The sequence below is a fragment of the Strix uralensis genome, chromosome Z, assembly GCF_047716275.1.
Source record: "Strix uralensis isolate ZFMK-TIS-50842 chromosome Z, bStrUra1, whole genome shotgun sequence".
NCBI classification, from domain to species: domain Eukaryota; kingdom Metazoa; phylum Chordata; class Aves; order Strigiformes; family Strigidae; genus Strix; species Strix uralensis.
The window spans coordinates 78,320,230-78,341,752 of NC_134012.1; the positions used below are offsets into that span (position 1 = coordinate 78,320,230).

Here is a 21,523-nt window from a genome sequence, read left to right on the forward strand (position 1 = left end):
GCCAAGAGCAGCGTCAGCAGGCGCTATATTATTATGTAAGAGGGGGAAAGGTGCTCCATCTGCCCGCCCGCGTTACAGAGCGGATTCCCGGGACAGGACAGGGTAGCCTCTTCCCCGACCGCTCCGCGCCAGGCTCCGCGTGGGCGCTGGCTCGGGCGCGGGGCGGGCTCCTTCACGCGGCCGCGGCCGGGCTGCGCACCGGCGTCGCTGAGGGCAGGATGAGGAGGAGGGTGCCGTTCCGTGCGCTGCGGGTGCCCGTCCGCACAGGCACGCCACGCTCAGCGAGGCCCCCGCCAGCGGCGCGTAAGCCGCGCCTCGCCACGGAGCCCCTCGGAAAAGACACCCCCGGCGGGCCGAGGGCGCACGCAGGGCTGGGCCTCTCGGCGCCGCGGCCCGCCCTGAGGCAGCCCCTCACGGGGCGCCAGCGGCCGGCGGGAGAAAACACCCCGCGCGCGGGCAGCCGGCGCGGGCTGTGGGGCCGCCCCGCCCCGCCCCGCCCCTCCCCGCGCGGCTCCGCCTCGCCCCGCGCTCCGGCAGCCCTGGCGGATGGCGCGCGCAGGCGCCGCGCGCCCGGCTCTCCCGCAGCCCCACCGCCCCGCCCCGCCCCTCCACGCCCGCCCGCCCGTGAGCCCCACGTTACTTTGATTGACAGCTGAGCCGCTCCACTCTCCTTCCCACCGACCTTCCCCTCCTCCCCGCCGCTCTGCGCGCTCCGCGCCCGCCCATTGGCCAGCTCGGAGCGCTCCTGCCGCTCCGCCAGAAACGGGTCCCCGCGACAGGCTGGAAGGCGGCGGGACTCGGGCTTTCGCCATTGGTCCGCGGGGCCGGGACTCATCACGGCCCCACGTTGGTGCCGGGGCCGGCGATTGGGCGGCGCCGGCGGCTGCCCGCCCCCCCGCGCGGCGGCGTGGGCGTGGCCGGGCGGCTGGTTAGCTGGCGGAGTGTGAAACCGCGTGCTAATGTAAGCGGGGCGGGCGGCACGGCGCGTCCTTCGGCCACGGCCGCGCTCCCGTCCCGGCCCGGCCCGGCCCGGCGCCCGCCCCAGCCTCCCCTGTCCCTCGGCCGGCGCGGAGGGGAGGGGGAAAGGAGGCCGAAGGCGTTTCCAGCTGCTCGGGTCCGCATCTTTCAGCCGGGTAGAACTTTATCCCGGGCCGGCGAGGAGCCGTGGGGCAGCGCGGAGGAGGAGGAGGGGGAAGAGGAAGGCGAGGATGCTGCTGCCGCCGCGATGTACCGCGCTCGGGGGGCTCTGGTGAGACACGCAGCTCCCCGATGCGCGCCCGCCCGGAGGAGGCTGCAGTGGTACCGTTGCGCGAAGGAGCTTCACGTCTGATTTAGCCCCGATACGGACGTTTTTACCTTTCTTTTTTCCCCTTTCCTTCTTTTTATTTTTTTTTTTTTCCCCCCGACGGGGCGGGCGGCTTGGCCGGTCGGGCCAGAGGGCATTTTGAGGGCTTTTATTATTCTTTTGTGCTGGGGATCTCTCTGCAACTAACGGAAGAGTGTCTGCTGCGTGTGTGGTTCCCCCTCCTCTACTCTCCTGCGTTCCGTGCATGTGCTACTGGAGCTGCTCCGATCGGGGCCGGCTGCGCAGAGCCCCCCTCCGCCCTCTTCCTCCTCCTCCCGCCTTCCTCCGTTGTTCATTGCTCCGTATCTTGCCGATGACCTGGCCCCTCCGCCGGCGCCCGAGAGCAGCGCGGTCCTCCCTGGAGACTTTCTCGAGCCGCCCCGGCTTGCGACCGTCCCGCCGCTGAGACCGCGTCCCGCTTCTTCCGGCTGGATTTTCCCCTCTTGGCGAGAGGCAGAGGTGGGGAGAGGAGTCGCCTCCGCCCGGGGTTTCCGGCCTTACCATCGCATCGGCAACTTGCGAGCCCGAGAGGGGGATTGATTATTCACTCCCGCGACGGAGAGCGGCGGGGCGGCCGCGGTCGTCGTCCCGTCTGTCCCCCCCACCCGCCCCGTCGGGTTCCGTTCCGTCCCGCCGCGCCCGAGCGCTGCGGGCGCCGTCCGCCGGCCGGAGGAACGTGGAGCGGCGGTGACCGTCCCGAAGGCGGCCCGTTCGCCTCCGCCGGGCACCCCCAGCCCTCCCCGGAACAGCAGCAGCAAGAAAGGACGCGGCGCCCAGAGGATGTCCCCGTGGCGGGGACACTGAGCGGCGCCTCGCCGTGCTCCTGCCCGCGGCGGCGGAGGGAAGGAAGGCGGCCGGCGGGTGCCGCCGCTCCTGCCCCCTCGGCGCCCCGGGTGTGAAGCCGGGACAGCGCGGGGGGCTCGCCGCGAGAGCCGCGCTGCGAGGGAGCCCCGCCGCGGCCGGAGCCATGTTCCCCCAGAGCCGGCACCCCGTAAGTACGGCCTGGGCGGCCGCTCCGCGGGGGTGGGGGCGCGGGGCCGGCCGGGGAGCGGGGCGGCGGCGGCGTGCGCCTCGGCAAGGCTCCCCCGCCCGGCTGAGGCGGGGGCGGGCGGTCGCCCTCACAAGTTTGTCCCCTCTTGGGAGGAGCGGTGCATCCTGCCTCCCCTCCCCCGACCCCTTTTGTTTCGTGGGCAACTTATTTGCCTTGGGAACGACGACGGGGGGGGTCGCCGCCTAGCCGGGCAGTGTCGTCGTCGTCCCGTCGTCCCCGTCCCCCCCCTCCCCCGCCGAGCGCGGCGCCCGGGCCGGGGCCGGCCGTGCCCCCCCGGCGGGGGTCGGCGGGGAGGAGCCGGCACGCCCCGCTGCCGTGTAGGAGGCGGCGGCGGCTGGAGCGGGTGGGTCGGGGTCGGAGCGGCTGCGGGAGCGCGGTTAGCCTCGCCCCCACCCCCGGCAGATGAGGGACGGGAAGGTGGGTAACAAGTGCGCAGCGCCCCGGGGCGGGGGCGGGCCGGGCTGTCCCTCCCTCCTTCCCTCCCTCCGCTCGGCCGCCTCCCCGCGGGGCGGCCGCGCTGTCTCTGAACGTTCCTCTCTCTCCCGTGCCGGCCGCTGCCGCGGCAGACCCCGCACCAGGCTGCGGGCCAGCCTTTCAAATTCACCATCCCGGAGTCGCTGGACCGTATCAAGGAGGAGTTCCAGTTCCTCCAGGCGCAGTACCACAGGTGAGCGCCGACGGGCCGCCTCGGGCCGGGGGTGGCCGCCCCGGCCGGGCGCCGGGGACTGCACTGAGCGGCCGCGGCCAGGCGGTGGCGTGCTGTGTCGCGGCTGAGCCCCGCCGAGGGGACCGGCGCCGCCGCCGGCCGGTTTTTTGAGGGGGGGGGGGCACGGCAGTGCCGGGGGGCGCCCGGAGGACGGGGCGCTGGGGAGGAGACGGCGGCCCTGCCCTGTGCGGGTCCTCCGGCCGGTGTGCCGCCGGGACACCGGCGGAGGGGCGGTCGTCTCGAAGCCGGAGCTGTTGAGCGCTTGTACGCATTTAAAAAAACAGAAAAAAAAAAAAAAAACAAACCAAAACCAGCCAGTATTTGTTGGGGATGCTTATGTGGAGGACTTTCTTCGAGTACATCGAGAGAAGACCTGCGCTAGTTCTATAGCACTGAGCATTAAGGAAGCTAATTCTCGTGTGTGCTCATTTGTGTGTGGTGTTAATGCAAAGATTAATAAAATGCCAGTATGCAGTGCTTAAAGACCCAAGAAGGATTGTTAAAGCACACAAGTACTGGAGTACGAACACAAAGTTGACGTGATGTGTTTCTGATTGCTGTGCTGCCGTCCTCCAGTCGTTCTTGTTGCGTTTGTGCTTTGCTGCTGAGGTCCCTACAGAGATGTGGGGTATGGGTTCTTGCATACACAGGGCAATGGCGTTAAGGGGCATTTATCTTCCTTAAGTTTGTACTTACATGCACCTGCAAGATCTGGATAGGAATAAAAGCTTTGCAGGTTTCCCCATTAGAAATCACTTGGTTTTGATTAGGCTTCTGCTTTCTTACCTGTGATACTGTAGTCTTAAGTATCTTATTTAAGCCATTTATTATTTTAGAAATGCAGTGTAAACTGTTAACATTCAGTATCACAGCTGTAAGTGAAAAATGCTGGCTTGCACACTGTTTGCTAGTGATGCTTACCAGTGTCACTAAAAAAATAAAATCAGTCTGCCAGAGAACGAAGGCATTTGCCCTGAGTGAAAGTAGTTGGAATTGTACCATTGTTAGTGATGAGATACGCAAGTGCCAAATGCAACTTCTTTTCATTTATGAAAACAAAAATAGAAAAGAAATTTGGTAGTAAATGGTAGTCAAAGTTACTGTTTTTCAAGCTGTGGGCAAGACAACATCGGCTAGAGAGTACTTAAGGTTAAGAATTATAGACATACTCAAGTTGTAATTGTAAATGTGAGTGGTGTTACTTGACAGTAATTTACTAAATGTCATATACAAAGAAATACCTCTATTTTACTACTGAGAAGTACTTCAGAGGAATTCAGATCTTATTATAACTTGAAAGTTGTAGCACTTTATAGCAGCTCTTTGTCAAAGCGTGAAGACTGGATATGTTTGGGTTCTGGAGACAGTTTGGGTCTCGTACAGCACCCATGAAATACCTTCTAAATGTCCTGTTCAGCCGTTGTATTTAAAGTATGAATTAAGTCTTTCTCTACTTGTGTGTTAGTTTATGAGTTTTTTTAATTAGCTGCTCTGTCAAAATACAAAGTGGGTAGATGTCAAAACAAATGACATAACAGTTACATTAAAGTGTGATCTATTTTGTAGCCTTAAATTGGAATGTGAGAAACTGGCAAGCGAAAAGACAGAAATGCAGAGGCACTATGTGATGGTAAGTATATTTGATTTTTCTTCAGTTAATATCTCCTAATACAGTGTAAACCAGCATAAGAGAATAATGTTTGCTCCTTTATTTGCAGTATTATGAAATGTCATATGGATTAAACATTGAAATGCACAAACAGGTAAGGCATTTTGTTTTCTATACCACAAAATCTGCAGTCTGTCTAGTGCATTTAAATGTAGCTGTTCTGTTTATGTTCAGATGATTGTATCATGTACCTGAATCAATAGGCTGATTTGTATCTGTGATTAGTAAACCTTTGCCTACCTGCTGTCAAATGAAGTATAAATTAGGTTGAGAGGCAAGGCTTTCTTGGTATTGGTCCTGAAAGATGTTGACAAAAATAGGAAAGGTCTTGTGTCTGTGGTTTCAAAAATATAGTTCAGTGCTTTATATGGTTTTATTTTGTTAGCAGTAAAGTCTTTGGTATATAGAACCGGTCTATGTGTGTGTAGCATATGTAGTGATAGTTGCTCAAATCCGTCCCATTTAAAGGCATGAAAAGATTAGTGACTTGGAAAGCTGTAGTTATGACTATGAGTTTGCAGGTTCCCATAAAATTCACACTTACGGCCACTATAATGGTGAATAAAAAAGAGCGTTGAACTGGAACAAGACACTAAGGACCTCATAAGAGAAGAAAAGCTAAATGATTGCTCAGCCCAGAGGACCCTCAATTGAGTAGTCATTGTCTGCCAAATAAAGCATTAATGGCAGGGTGTAAGTATTCTGTAGATATGCTGACATTCACTTTTTCATCAAGATGCTGGTACAATAAGTCCTTCAGAAATCGATGGCCTCTTAAAAAAAATTATCATTAGATGAAGTTGCACAGTTGGACACATTTCAAAGTGCAACAATACAATTCTTTCTTGATGTGTATGTGCTGTTTCATCTAAAACTCTTGTTTCATTAAATTAAAGAGCATGGCTGACCGGCTAGGGCACAGTGAAGAAATTGATTAGTTCAGGCTTCGGATCTTCAGTATATTCAAAGACTTTCATTAAACAAGTGAATTGCAGAGTTGAATTTTGCTTTTGTAACTGAACTCTTTGATTTTTGTTTTGTTTTCCCCTAAAAAATATATGTGATAAGGTAGTATTGTAATTCCATGATAACTTTCTGTCTGCAGAGCTGGGTAGGTATTCTCTTGGTTTCTAGAGGTATGCTTCTTTGAATCCAAAATGCTGGTAAAAGAAGTAGTACTACGACAACCTCTTTTTTTTTTTTTTATTTAAGTGATACACCGAATAGGTAGACAGAACAATTAGAGTAGTGTTTGACTTGATTCTTTCTGTACTGTAGCTGCATCAGTTGTCTTGTGTTTTGGAAGAATGTCAGTTTTAGTGTGAGGTGGCTTTTCCAGACATTGTGATTTGGAGATTTCTTTCCTGGATTTTTTTTTTTCTTCCCCTAAACATTTTTCTCACACTGTAACCTGTGAGGAAGCCAACATCTGTATAGGCGTCACATTTGGCATGAAATGGATGTTGTTTTCAGAAGATCTTTGAAGAGAATGTGTGACTTCAATAAATGTACTAGAAATTAACTTTAGATAAAATCAATTAAACCCACAAGATTAAAGAGTGTCAAAGCTGAGGTTTCCACTTTGACCTTAACATCTGTGTATTGCAGGGGTTTAATGTTCTGTATGTATGGCAACTGTAATTACATATCCAGTAGGCAGCGATACTTCGGAAGCTTTTAAGATTTATGACAGAGCATAATACCTATGTTGGTTCTAGCTGGGGGGAGTAAGGCACACTTGCTTTGTGCGTGCTGTTAAGAAAAGAAAAAGCTTTTCAAGGCATAAATATGTTTCCCTGGATGAGTCTCAGACACTATGCTTTTACATGTTAAGTAATTCTAATTTCCAATAAATAGCACCTTCATGTTAACGACTCTTGATTTAGAAGCCTGCAATGAGGATGCTAAATGGTGTTAAAGTTCAGTATGTAGGTGGTCTTAGATTACAGGAAACAAAAAAACCTACAATGACACTCTTCTGAATTTCCACTACTAGTGATAAGTTGTGAGGAGGCTTTTGGCAGATAGTAATCATAATTCTTATTAAAACTGGTGACGTCTAGCCCCAAGGGAGTAGCCAAGCTCAAATTGATGCTTTTTGCTGGCTAATCACCAGCATGGCCTAAGTGCTCATTATGTTGTAGAGAGGGCCTTCGGAGCTCTCATTACGTTTGACAGGAGTTCTCTCTAGGGGGAAACTGGGCATTAGCTACACTCCTGACAGGCTGAAATTATTCCTGCTTTATGGCTTATAACCAAATGCTAGCAAGGCATCATCAGGGGACATGAAAAATTGTCATTTCTGACAACATCTTTGTTACTGAAAAATGCAGTGATGGGGAAACCTTCCACTGAACAAGCTTTAATGTTTTTAAGGCCTGCCTCTTATGTGGATGCTGCAATCTGTGTGAAGCCTTTCAGAGTGCTTGGCCTCCTGATTGAAAAAAAATTACACCGCAGCAGTGTTTCTGCAGTGTGGTGCGTACATCACTGTAAAGGTGGAGTCACTTCGATAAAATTAGGTAGCTGCAGTTTGCCTGTGTATGTTGACTTCTTGTACTGATATAGTTGCACCAGCAGTTCCCTCTTCATTTAATTTGGTAATCTAATTGACAAAATCAAAGTTAGTCAGGACTTGAATGATGCTATAAACAGACTTAATTGAGGTGAACTTTCCATGCACAAACTGCTGTACTGCAGAGCTTTGCACTTGAATATGTTGCATCTGAGTCCATAAATGGCCATGGTAAGGCTTCCTTCACAACTTCAGCTTTGGCACTTTGCAGTGTTTAATTGCGTAACTGTGTGCTTAAATTGAGGTGCTGCTGCATTTCAATCTGCTGACTGAACAGTAGTTGGGAAATAATGTTTTTGGCATATTTGTGGCTGGTTTGTGGGTTGGCATTTTTTTTTTTTTGTCTTGCTTCTCTGTGGGGTTTTTTATTTTTTTACTTTTTTTAAGAATTTCAAAGGTTAGCTCTTAAGAGGATGTTGTGTGTACACTGTTTTCAGAAAAATTACTTTAAAGTGAATGGTTACTAAGTTTTGCATACCTGCAACAGAAGCAAGCACTTGAGGATTCATTTAGGATAGATGCACTTGATTCAGATATTTTCATATGTGTCAAGAAGACAGAATGAATAAGGACATTTTGTGTGGTCTTAAGTTTCTCTTCTGTGTTACACTGTCCAAGTCAGATTCCTCACTGTGATGTCCATGGCTGGCAAAGCAGATGTATCAAGTGCTAGTGCCAAGGTGTAGAGTTGGTTGGGTGTTAAAATCCTGCTGTACTTGAGGGGTTGCTGCCCTTGGCTATTAGGGCAGTGCCTCTTTATTTTCACCAGCTCTGTCATCTTATGTCATAAGTCAGAAGATAAGGCTTCCTGTGAGTTTAATGACTAGATTGTTTAGGTGCAAGATTAGCTCTTGTTCAGTGGCAGGCAGCCAAAGAAAGAAAAATTCATTGCTGCTGAATCAACTGACAAGACTATATAAACTACTACAGTGTGTGGGTTTCTGCTCTCCCAACGGTGACAGCTAAGTTTCCTTCTCTTTGGGTGGGTTGTTGTGATCTCTTTGACCTGTCATTCAGTACCTTGCCTCTTGTAGAAAAGTATACAAATTCCCAGACTGCATTATGTTAACTGGTTGTACAAGGGTTAAATGTCAGTTTTAGCCTGGACTGTTTTTTGGGATCATTTCTAATGCTCTCTGGCAAAGGACAGAATCTTCTACTGACAGAAGATTCTTCAGGAGTGGGTTAAATAGAACGGAATTAAGGAGTTTAGTTAGCTCTCTACAGCTTATGAGTAGCATGGTTGTGCTGTTGAAAGCCATTTAAAGAGAAATTAATTTTTTTTCTTTTTTCCTACTTGCATTTTAATTATTGGAATGAAAAACTTCATGAATCCTTAAGGTTTTGGGGGTCTGCAGTCAGTGTCTTGAGAGCATTTTACAGTTGACAGTGATACATAAGAAATGCAAAACCTGTTTTTACTTAAAAAGAGAAAATGGTAAGGTTGGTTGGGACATAATATTCCTCACTAAAAAAAATATGCCTATTCTGCAGTGTTGAGTTGCTAAATGAGTACAGTTGTATCACCAGTGCAGCCATTTCAGCCACAACTAGAATTGCCAGTTTGAATGGGGAGGAAAGACTAGAGTAATGACCTCAACTTTCTCGACTTTTGAACCACATTCAAGCTTGAGGCTAGCGTTATTATTGTGAAGGATTTATCTGACAGATTCAGGGCATTGTGTGAAATATGTCTCCCTGTGGCTTTTAGATAACCATATTTTCAGATACTATCTATTATGTCAACTCCATATACAACTTAATCCAAAAGTATGTCACAGTGTAAACACTGTACATGTTAAATAGTGCCTGATCATCTTGCATTTTAGCCTTGTGTCTACCAGATTTCAGGTTCCTTACAGAACTGTGGAGGGAGAGAGGAAATGCATTCCTACCACCTACAATGTTAAACTTCGCTTGCATTGTTGGAACTTACGTTGCCAAATGCCTGTTGATGTACTTATGGACTGGTTCAAGTGGGCAAAAAAAAAATGTCCTGGTATTTTTGAGGGCAGGGAGAAGAGGAAGAGGGAAGATACTTTGTGAATGTGCAGTACCATTCTGTCACAACAGATTGTGGGGGAAAAAGCTTAATGCTTTTCTGCTGGCTGTTACACCAAATCAAGCTGAGTATTTCAATTGCCTTTCCTTCCACCCTACTCTGGCACTTAAGTGTTTGTAGCAAAGCGGTAAAATTGCATTGTGTCTCCTGTGCGAAATGGAAGATAGGATCTTCTAGGTTGATAGTAGGTCACCGTTGGCATACAGTAAAAGCCTTTAAAAACAATTTTAGGTTAACTGGCGTTTATCAGAAAACTTCACAGTACTGTTATTTTAAAAATAACTGCTTTGAGTACAACTAATGAGGTTATCTTTCCACTGGAGGTAAGATTTCTAAGATATCTAATGGCAATTATGTCAAACACTACAATTTTCGTCTTTTGCATCACACTTAGTTGGACTCTGAATGTAGCTATTTGGGCAATAGCAGTTCACATAGTTCCTTTGAGAAGGGGGAAGAACAACAGCTGACAGGAAGAATTCCTGATTTTTCAGCATGTATTTGTCAAAACAGCTAGTTTAACAGATCAGTCCTTATGATTACTCATAGGCCATGGCTTTTAAAGTACTTGCAAGTTGGTCCCATGTTCAACCTGAACTTGCAACCGGTGCTTTTGCAAATATAAAATTTGATCAGGCCCAGTCAGCATGGGTTTATGAAAGGCAGGTCCTGCTTGACAAACCTGATCTCCTTCTACGACAGGGCGACCTGCTTATTGGATGAGGGTAAGGCTGTGGATGTTGTCTGCCTTGACTTTAGTAAGGCCTTTGACACTGTTTCCCACAGCATTCTCCTGGCAAAACTGGCTGCTCGTGGCTTGGAAGGGCACACACTTCGCTGGGTAAAAAACTGGCTGGATGGCCGGGCCCAAAGAGTTGTGGTGAATGGAGTTAAATCCAGTTGGCGGCCGGTCACGAGTGATGTCCCCCAGGGCTCGGTTTTGGGGCCACTCCTGTTTAACATCTTTATTGATGATCTAGACGAGGGGATCGAGTGCACCCTCAGTAAGTTTGCAGATGACACCAAGTTGGGTGGGAGTGTTGATCGGCTCGAGGGTAGGGAGGCTCTGCAGAGAGATCTGGACAGGCTGGAGCGATGGGCTAAGGCCAACTGTAGGAGTTTCAATAAGGCCAAATGCCGGGTGCTGCACTTGGGCCACAACAACCCCCAGCAGCGCTACAGGCTTGGGGAAGAGTGGCTGGAGAGCTGCCAGTCAGAGAGGGACCTGGGGGTGTTGATTGACAGCCAGCTGAACATGAGCCAGCAGTGTGCCCAGGTGGCCAAGAAGGCCAATGGCATCCTGGCTTGTATCAGCAATAGCGTGGCCAGCAGGGAGAGGGAAGTGATCTTACCCGTGTACTCGGCACTGGTGAGGCCGCACCTCGATGACTGTGTTCAGTTTTGGGCCCCTCACTACAAAAAGGACATTGAATTATGTGAGCATATCCAAAGAAGGGCAACGAAGCTGGTGAAGGGTCTGGAGCACAGGTCGTACGAGGAGCGGCTGAGGGAACTGGGGTACGAGGAGGCTGAGGGGAGGCCTCATTGCCCTCTACAACTACCTGACAGGAGGTTGCAGAGAGCTGGGGATGAGACTCTTTAACAAAGTAACAAGCGATAGGACAATAGGTAATGGCCTCAAGTTGTGCCAGAGAAGGTTTAGACTGGATATTAGGAAGCATTTCTTTACAGAACGGGTTGTTAGGCGTTGGAATGGGCTGCCCAGGGAGGTGTTGGAGTCCCCATCCCTGGAGGTGTTTGAGTAGGGTTGACATAGTGCTTAGGGATATGGTGTAGTTGAGAATGGTCAGTGTGAGGTTAATGGTTGGAGTAGATGATCTTCAAGGTCTTTTCCAACCTAGATGATTCTGTGATTCTGTGAAATTTCCATCTTAAGTATTTTGTGGAGGTAATCTTGTGTGACATCGCTGGGCAACACATTCCAGTGTTTGACCCATCCTCATTGTGAAGAATTTTTTTCCTTCACTAACTGGGACTTGGTCTTTTTTGCACTGGTGGCGATTGCTTGCCTTTTATTCTTGTGCAGTGTGCCTCTAAGAAGAGTCTGTCTTAGTCTTCTCCGTAATCACCTCTTTTTTGGGAATCGGATGTCCTCTCCCATTAGTCCTTCTCTTCTTGAAACTAAAAAAATCTAGCTTCTCCTTGGTATGTCGTGGGCTCTGATTCCCTGATCATCTTACTGGTGTCACTTAGAGACTTGCTCCACTTTGGCAACATCTTCTTTCTTGCCAAGCAAAGGGAACAGAAACAGGAACAATTTATTTTAATCAGCTAGCTGGTTACAGTCATACTATTACATCCTAGTATGAGGTGTAGCCTTCATCAACACAAGGGTGTGGGGCTGATGTGTATTCAACTTGCCCTCCAGGACACCCATGCCTTCTTCTAAAGGAGTAAAACTGCTTTCTAGTCCATTTCCACCCTGGGTGTGCTGTTGTGGGGAGGCGGTTGTCCCAGGTGTAGGACAGAACCAGCCTTTGTTTGCTTTGAACCTGGTTTCCACTACCTTTATCTGATGGCCCCCAGTTCTCAGAATAGATGAAGTCATAGATGCCTAGCTACTTTTTCAATGTACTCTGATATTTCTGCCATAATCCATCTGTGTTGACTCCTTTCTAAGCTGGGCAGTCCCAGCCTACACAGTTTTATAGCTTTTTTTGATTGTCTTCTTTGCTTTTCCCTCAAATGAAAATTTTTAACTTAGTCTGTTAAAATGAGGGGAGTAGAACCACATGCAGTTCTTGGGGTATGGGTGAACCAGAGATTTATATTATCACATAATTGTTTTCTGGATATTTTTCTTTTCTTGCTTCTTTAGTAAAATTCCAAAATCTGATTTCTCTTTTGGCTACCGTGACATGCTGCACTGCTGGAGTAATTTTTCAGATTTGAGTTCTTCTGAACTATGATTGTAAGCTCAAGAGCCATCATTTTACATTGAGGCTAGGGATGGCTACTTCCAGTGTGTGTAAATTTTGTTTATATACAATTCTTTTCATTGCCCACTTAGACTTGTAAGGTCTCTTTGCAGTTCTTCAGCCACTGTTTTTACTTTGAATTCTCTTATGGAGCAAGCTTTTTTATTGACTGCTTGCTGTCTTATCCAGGCTGTACTGCTGAACATATTAATAAAACAGATTGCAGTAAAGGTCCCTATGAAACTCCACTGGTGACCTGTTTATGGCTCAGCGTTGGAGATGATTGAAGAGTGGATTAGAGCTTGCTGAACTGGAGTTTATTCCTAACTGAATTCTAGTTTAAAGTCTGATTAGGTTTAAAAGGCAGCCGAGTGATACACTTCTTTTGGTACTTAAAAAACCAGCCTGTCCTGTTGCTGTGTCAAGATACATATAGACAAATGGAAACAATGTTGAATTATTTCACTTGGAACCGTAATCACAGTATGTTTAAGTGAAATAGGAATAGAAAAAGGTAGGGTAGTAGTATTTTAAGTTTGTGAGTAGTATTTTAGTTGTTAGCAAGCCTAGTTATATAATATACTTTCTAGTATGGGGAAAACAGTTCAGAAAATTAATACATTTGGTAAGTTTCACTGAACTTTTTATAATGGTAGTATTCTGTGGCTAATGATAAATTGCATAAATTGTTTAAGAAGAGTCTGATCTTTAATTGGGGATTGGATGAGTTGCTCTCACCTTTTCTTTATGTTCTTCAGATGTGTGAAGAAATTAGCACAGATTACTAAACTACAGATTAAAGTTCTTTGAGGGATGTTGGGTAAACTTTGTCAGGGCTGCTTATCTGAAAATATTTTGTGCTTAGGTGATCCTAAGAGCTAACAAGCCCTTTTGGCTATGTGATAAGAAAACCAAAAACTGAGGTTAATTTGTGTTTTGGTGTCGGGTGTTCAGGTTTTTTTGTTTGTTTTCTTGTCCCCTGCTTCAGCATCATGGATGGTTTTTTTTCTGTTTAGTCTTTTTTTGTTTCTCTTGAAGCTTCTTGATGTTTGTGTAAACAGTTGGTCAAAGCAACTTACTTGTAAGGTGACCAGTCAGTGTATTGACAAGAACAGACACAGTGGAAAACTACATTAGGAGGCAAGCCGTTGGGATTTGCAGTAAATATATTACAGAACACAAGTGAATTGCCGATACTGCTTGTTTAGTAGTTTGCAAGGGCAATGGTAGTATGGATTTTTGAATTAGAAGGGAAGGACTGGTCTTTCTATATGCTGGAACGTCTAGTTGATGGCTGGGGATAAAATTGATTTAGAGAACAAAATGCTGCTGCCTCTATTTGTGCCATTTTAAAGGCTTCTATGGATTAGCAAGCAAAAACAAAAAGATAGCTTTCAGTTTTGGAAAAGGAGAGCAAGAATGGGTATGCTTGTTGAGCTGCATTTTAATTAGGTATTAAGTCTATGAGGAAACCTGCTTTTGTTAGGTCAAGAAAACGAAAGGACATCTGAAACTGGGTGGTTTTTAATGATCTGTGGAGATCTGCCTATTTATGGAATTGCTCTTAAGTGTTCTTAAACCTCCGAATTGCTGTGCTCTCTGCTTCATGGTATGATGATACCAACTTTTTTTAAATGTAGAAGTTTTAGTCAAATCCCTGGGGGCAGGAGATGAAAAACCCACAATTTCTTGGGAAAAATAACTAATAGAAAGATCGTTCTTTTGCGGTGTTGCCACAACAGTTTCCATTTACAAGACAGTTTTTTGGATTTTGGTTTGGTTTTTTTTAAACCAGCAGAAATGTTTATTGCTGTTCTTCATGTGTGAGTTTGGGTGTAAGGGTCATTCTGAATTTCTGTTCTTGTAACTGGTTATAAAGTTTCCAGCCCTTATGTTACAGACAGCTGCCTGTCTGCAACCTCAGATGATGGACATAAATTGCCAGTTAAGCAAACACAAAATCTTTAATTAACAAGACCTATGGAAGCTTACGTTGTTTCTTTAAAATGAAATACGAACTGTAGAATTGCAGCACTAGAAGGGACCTAGTGCCTCCCTGTGTTCTAGCAGGATTGGCTATAGCAGTGTCATTGCTGATAGGGTGCTCGTCCAATCTGTTAGCAAAGACTTAACAGTAGTGGCTACTCACAAGCTCTATAGGTAGCAGAGTGCTTTTATGACCTTGCTGTTGAAGTGCTTCTTCAGTTACAACTTCAGTCTTTTCTGTTGCAGCTTCAGCTCTCTACTATGCATTTTCTTCGCCCTGGATAGGGAGAGCAATGATTCCCCTGCATTCCAGAACCATTTTGTATACCTCTACAGTCTAATGTTCATTCTCTGAATGTTGTTGCCCAGCTGAAATACAGTGCCCAAAATAAGTGCAGTATTCCAGGGGAGGAAATGCCATGCTGAGTAGCAGAGAAGGTTTACTTCGCGTATGGCTTACTGTGGTGACAGCCTTTTTTGCAACAGCATGCTATTGACTTATGTTCAACTTCTGATCCGCTGTGACCGAGAGATTCCTTCCTGGTCCATTATTTCCTTTTCCTTTTATGTTTCTGTCTAGGCATGTTATGGTCCTTTATCCCCATTTATCCCTATCCTTCTTTGTCCTTTGTAGTCTTTTCTATTCACTGCAAAGTGAGTTCTGAAGCTATTCTCCAGCATATTCTGTCTTTCTCAGCTTGAAGCTCTCTGCAAATTAAGGATTAGGGCAAATGAAGAGGTCTTTATGCTTGTTAGTGGGAAATACTGAAAAATACTGGACCTATCATGCATGCAGAACTTCTCAGTTTGCAGAAGAGAAGGATGTATTCATACATGGTTTAATCATCAAGCAGTTTGGTACTTGTTCCTGTTAAGTTATAGCTGTGCTGTGCTGTTTCTGTTGCTCCTAATAGTTCTATGAGTGTCAGATTGTTAGTGAAGATGTTAGCATCATCTGCCTCTTTGGCATAATTACTTAACCCGGTTGGACATTGCACAATTCTGATGTTTACTGCAGAAAAATACTTCTGAGTTGTGACTTATATCCCTGTTTCACCTAGATGTTTATTGATAAGAGGCTTTTTAATGCCCCAAACTTAAGGGATAGTAATTAACCTGGAGTGTCTTTGCTCCTTCATTTGCTGTTTTCTGTTTGTTGGGCACTATCCTTTCATATCCACTTGACATCTGCAGGTTCTGCAAGGTATTCACTAGCTGCTCAGTCATCTCTAATGTGCTGTTTCTATTTCATCAGGCCTAGTCAATTTGAATAAGTTTTACTTGGAACACTGATCAGTTACTTTCCTGTTTAAGCTACAGTGTTGACCTTACATAACTACTAATTTATATTAATTATGTGGTTGATAATGATTCTTGTATAGTTAAGACGGATGCAAAAAAGTACAGACTTTCTGGCCTTCTCGGTGTCCCTTGACCATATATTTCCTTTCCTAATTGAGGGGATTGAACCATTTTTCTTTTGTTCTCCTCCAACTGTTCCAACCTGTAGAGCAGTAGTTTTACTTTAGCTGTCACTTACTAATAACACATAGTTAGAAAATATGTGCTTGTGCTGTATATGTTCATACTGCCTCACCTGACCTGGTTGCTACTTCCTGGATGCTTTCTGGTTTATATGAAATCAGTTAAGATTTTGGAATTTAGTCTCTTGGCACAATTCCATCCCTCCCCTTTCTGCTCTGTCCCTTCCTTCCTCTTCCATTTTCAGATGTATTAACTGCCACCCATGTTGTTAATATTGTTTCATAAAGAAAATGTCAGCTCTCAATAATAGCATTCTGTCTTCCTGCTCAGTAACAGGTCCTGTAAAGCTGATTTTTTACCAGTTGGCATTTGCTTTCCTGAACTCTCAATGGCTTTTTCATTCTTCCTTCCTGTCCTGATGATGATAAACTCTGCAGTGATTGTCAATCTTAGTCAAATTATTTTCTATTTGGACAGTTTCAGTCAGTTCTTCTCCATTAGAATGTAACCTAGATAGTATCTTTGCTAGTTTTTTCTATTCTGTGAGCAACAGAATATGTATCTCTTAAAAAAAAAAAAAAAAAAGGAAGAAACTTACTGACATGTTTCCAAAGTTTTGCAGAAAGTTTTCCAAACCTTTTTCCCACCTGATGATAATTTCTGGTATTTTCAGCTTCCTTCCAAATCCTGTGTGGTGGATAATTCTGCTAGTTTCTAACAAGAGTTGTCAATCCTATTAACTTGTAATTCATTAGTGAGTCACCTGTTGGCACCTGAAGCATTGATGTGAACACCTTTTTAAGGCCTTAAATTGTTTCTCTGACTTGACAGATTTTTGAAACTGACTTGTGGGTATACTAAGTATTGTAAAATGATGAAATTACATTTAAGATACAAAAATGCTTACAACTGACTTGATTTGGTAGCTATTTTTTTCCCCATATTTCAGGCTCTTGTCTTAATGTGCCATCTTTTTTGTCAGATGGCATGCTTATTGTTCTAGTAAAGTCCAGATTCTACTGCTATTATAGTCTTATTTAAATGTTGATAAGGACTGAATCCTGACGGGGAGTTTTGTTATTGACTTGCATACTGTAAACACATATGCTTGGTTTTAGGAACTTCATGGTCTAATTTTTAGAAGCTGTGTGATTCTAGGCACTTCTCCAGCTATGCAAGAGCTCTGACTTTCTCCTGCCATCCCAATAAAGTGACTTCGTGTGGCAAGTGCTGCAAGGGTGTATGCAGAAATTTGGATGAGGCTTGTGGGAGTGAGAGCAAAACAGGAAGTAGTCTTAAAATAATGTCCTAAACTAAATGAAAAGCCAACAGGGCTCTTTTCTGGTGGGGCTGTAGCACTTACAGATAGACTGCTTCTTTTATGTCTCTGTTCTTTTTCTCTTCTGTCTCTTCCTTGTTCTTGTATAGTGTAGTATTGCTCAGTTGTCCAGAGTAAGTTCTTAATGTCCTTAAGGGTAACAATGCAAAGCATGCTGGATAATTTTGGAGATGGTGCTTCTAGAGCACCATAAGAGCACATGTGAGTGCAGTCCTGTGGGAGGAGGAGGGCTCATCCAGTAGCTTACTGTTTCCATACACAATCTCTGCTCCCAGCTTGGCTCTCCTAGTACTTTATGCTGCTCTGCTGCCTGATGGATGCCTCCTGTGAGCCTGTGTAACTCACTAATGTCGTGGTCTACGAAGCTGACACTCCCTCCTCCTATAGTCATGTTTTCTGCTTGACTAATTGAGGAGTTGGATAGGTCCAAATGTCTCCAGCATGATTTGAAGAAAGTGTGCCTCTGAAAGCAAAGGTGGCAAGATCTCTTCTGGATTGGAGTCAGCCTCTGTCTCACTCAGCATCTGGTGGAATCTAAATAAAGTGGGAACTGCGTGCTGGAAAACAACTTGAAAGTAAAATAAGGCTGTGTGCTCACTTCAGAGATTGGAATAGTTCTGGGTGTATTGAAGGTTGGCTTGGGCATGGAAACGAAGCTGTGGAACTAAAATTTGGATAAACACACCTTTTGTAGTTGCGAGTGCTTGAGCAAGATGGCCTAATGTTAGATTAAAGAAGAAATGTGGTAACTGTCCTGTTTAGCCAAGTTTAAGAAGAGTCTTGACAGTGAAGCTGTTGTCATGTTGAAGTGCTCCTTTCACACAGCTGCTTTGTTAGCAGTTGGCTTGGGTTCAGCAGGATTTACAGCTGCAAATGGGATGGGCAGTTATGTACAGTTGTTCACTGAGCTACATGGCAGCCTCTCTCTATTATTATAAAAAGCATTGAAATTAGACATCTGCAATTTATCCAGTCACTTCACTTTAGTTGAATAAAGTCCAAACCTGTAGTAGATGTTTGGCAAGTGTAGGGGTTGACTTGTGCATCCTATGTAGCTTATGTTTAAATTAGCATGACCTTTCTGTAATTTAAACTGACATCTAAGAGGATTCAGGTAAATGTAGTTTAGGTACAGAATTAAAAAAATACTAATTTCACTTTGGGAACTATCTAGCATTGTGTGGCTTTATCATTTTAGGTTTTTATTCTGTTAATATTTCTGTTACTTCTTCCTCTCCCCACTCCCACTTGCAATATGGTGGTGTTTGGTTTTTTCATAGCTAAAGATTTTTCATGCCAGTCTTCTGGGGTTTTAATATAATCTTGTGGGTGGCTGACTTCGCAATTAAAATGAGTAGTACAAATGTGGGGCAGAGGGAAAGCTGTATTTGTTAATGATATGTCATGTTAAACTGATAGTTTATGCCCAAAGTACAGAGATTGTTCCTGTCGCTGAAATGAACGCTACCCATTGCTGCTTGTCAGATTGAATTTCAAGTATCTGTTGAGAATAAACCTTCCCACCCCCTCCGGTTGGTGAGAATATTAGTAATGACAGTGTTTATAATTTAAAATAGAGTTTGAAGGCCAACTTCCACAGTTTGTCGCAGGGTGGTTAAAACTGTGGTAAAGGGGAGATGAATGCGGCTACTTGTGCAAGTCTATTACTCAGGAGGCCTGTAAATTTGATTGGCTGCTGCAGTTCTAGCAGAATCATTCGATTTGAGAGCAATAGAAAGATAAGATATCCAATTACCTAAATGATTTGCAGGGTTAGCCAATGTTGTCATGGAGATGTGAGTTGAAACAAATTAAATTTTAAGCAATAAAATAATCTTAAAGCACGTCTGGGAACAAGAAAATTTGGCAGTGGTACTTACCTGAATTGAATCTTAGCTTGACACACGGATGTTTGACATTGATATACTATGGGGGCCTAAACTTCTTAATGGCATGTTGCCTTTTTTTCCTTTTCCAGCCATTGCCAAAAGAGTGTAGTGTGGTAGTTTTAAATAAAAGGATATTAATAATATATGCATATCTTACTGCTCAGTGTGGATTCAGTAACTCATGAACAGCAAAGTTCATAGAATGCTACCCTTAATCATTTGAGGCTTTTGAGTATTCAAGTTTTGAGATTTAATGATACCTCTAGCATCCCCTCATGCCCTGAATTCTTAGCAACAGATTTTTGGAAGTGCTTGAGTCTTTCTGTAGCAAAGGTCTAACAAAGCATGCAGAGAGCTAAGCACAGTGAAATGTTTCTTTTTTGTAATTGCACTGTGAATGTGTGCTTTTTCTTGTCTTTGAAGAAAAATAATAAAGACTACATTATTTAAATGTACCGCTTGCTTCAGTGATTCTGCTGGAAAGATGAAAATATGGAATGGGTACTAAACTTCAGCTCAAGACTAAAATATACACACACAGTTTCTTACCCAAGGACTTCTGAAATGTAGTATTTAACTGATTTCTGGTTTGCAACAGGGATTAAAAAAATGATCAAGCATGTCCCGTAAAGTGGGTTTTTATCCACATGTCTGTTAGATGGAGATGAAAATTGGTCTGAGGTCAAGCCATTTGCAGCATTCTCATAGCCTTCGATTTTCTTCTCATCTCCACCAGAGATAATCTCAAATGATTCGGTAATGACCAAAAGTGCAACATTGACCTTTACTCCCTAGTGGATTACTGTGTTACATGCTATAAATGACAGGAAGTCCATTTTGTTCTTCCAGAAGGAATTCAGTGTTGTACTTGGCTTTCTAGTGTTAAAAGTGTAAGTGAAGGCAGAGTACTTAAGAATTGCCTTCTAAAGCTTTTGTGAATGTGATTTGACAGTATATTTTTCTCTGGGCCTTAAAGGCTGATTATTCTCTGATTCTTTTGCTTTAAATGAATGGGTTAGGACATGCTTTTTGTTGGTATCATCAGAACTTCGGATTTTCTTGCTTTAATTTTAATCATGTTATTCCTAAACTGTATTCTTCCCAATCTAGTGACAAATGTGTTTCTCAAAATTGGTCTGAAATAACTGAAGTATATAAAAAGGTAATAAATGAGAACACATAAAGCCTGTCTGTAAGAAGTGGTGATAGAGTGCTTTCAAATACTGATCTAACTTTGTGATATAGGAAGTGCAGTTTGTGAGAAAGAATAGCAAGCTTCTGACATACAATGGACACTTTTAGTGGAGTATTATTTTGTAAAGGTAGGTCACTTGGACAGCTTTGAAGAATCTCAGCACTAATAGAGCAGTTGTGACAACTGATTGTTAAAAATAATGTGTTGTAAGATTTAACTTCAGATCACCGTCATTGCTGTAGCTAAAGTCACTACTGGGATGTGTGGTAGACAGTGATTGGAGCAAACCCAAAATTATTACTGTTGAAACCTCTGAAGCTGAAAGGTGATTAATTTTGTCAGAGAAAGGTTGCATTCATCACTCAGAAGTGAGAGTGGTGGCTCCCGTAGGCTGCAGCTTCCAGCATTAGTGATGAAATACACATGGGTGTTGGGTGTTGTGAGAAATACAGTTAGAGTTTGGATACTTGTATTGTACTTCGTTCTTTTCATTCCAGTGCAAAAATCTGTAGTTGCTTAAGAAATAATGTTGATTTAAGTATGATATCTTTCATGGTGCTTTGGAAAGTACAGGCTGTCAAAATGCAAAGTGATTTGGAGTAGACTACTGTAGAGGCAAATACTTCAATACTACTTTTAACAGTGCAGGAGGAGAAAAACTACAATTGTATATAAAAGCTCTTTATTACCTGCTTAGTAAAATGACTTATTTAAATGAATATATTTAGTAACTAGTGTGGCTGCTTTGTTCTTTGTCATTATATTAAGAATTCACTTTAGCAAGAGACAAACTTAAGTACAAACACTTGAGTATGCCAACAGTTACATCAAAACATTTAAGTCCTTAATTAGATGGAACGAAGGCAAAAAAATTACACAAGTGAAGAAAAAAAAATCTGTCGGCTCAATCTAATTTTATAAAATGCAGCTGAATTCCTTCATGTTAATTTTTAATGATACTTCAGAAAGGAGGGTAGCACTTCAGTCAGGGGTCTGACAAGCTTGTCATTTGCAAATAATTCAGAAGACAGTCATTACAACAGCAAGAACCAGTGAATTAATGTAGTTTTGTCATTCTTTGATGGGCCGCACACTCAAGTCCTCTATTAAAAATGAATGTATTCAAGAGGCTCTGCATTAAGAACACAAACAATTAAGAACACTTCAGATGCTTTGCTAAGAGCTGCCATAGAGCTAGGAGGGCTTTCATGAAGGATGCAGGCATCTACAGTCTGCTTTGCCAAGGAGCTAAAGAACATGGGCAATTAGTCATGTTTGTCTA

The 21,523-nt window shown here is 44.5% G+C and overlaps 1 protein-coding gene across 3 annotated transcripts in view; it reads left to right on the forward strand.

Annotated features, from left to right (window-relative positions):
- The first annotated feature begins 1,000 nt into the window (after positions 1-1,000).
- LOC141937377 (transducin-like enhancer protein 1) overlaps positions 1,001-21,523 on the forward strand; it is an 85,309-nt gene continuing 64,786 nt past the window's right edge. For all 3 annotated transcript variants that reach the window (XM_074854909.1, XM_074854912.1, XM_074854911.1), the window contains exons 1-4: positions 1,001-2,336; positions 2,963-3,063; positions 4,669-4,732; positions 4,821-4,865. In XM_074854909.1, the coding sequence (XP_074711010.1) occupies positions 2,313-2,336; positions 2,963-3,063; positions 4,669-4,732; positions 4,821-4,865 (234 nt within the window). In that variant the 5' untranslated portion in view covers positions 1,001-2,312. The remainder of the gene's footprint in view (positions 2,337-2,962; positions 3,064-4,668; positions 4,733-4,820; positions 4,866-21,523) is intronic.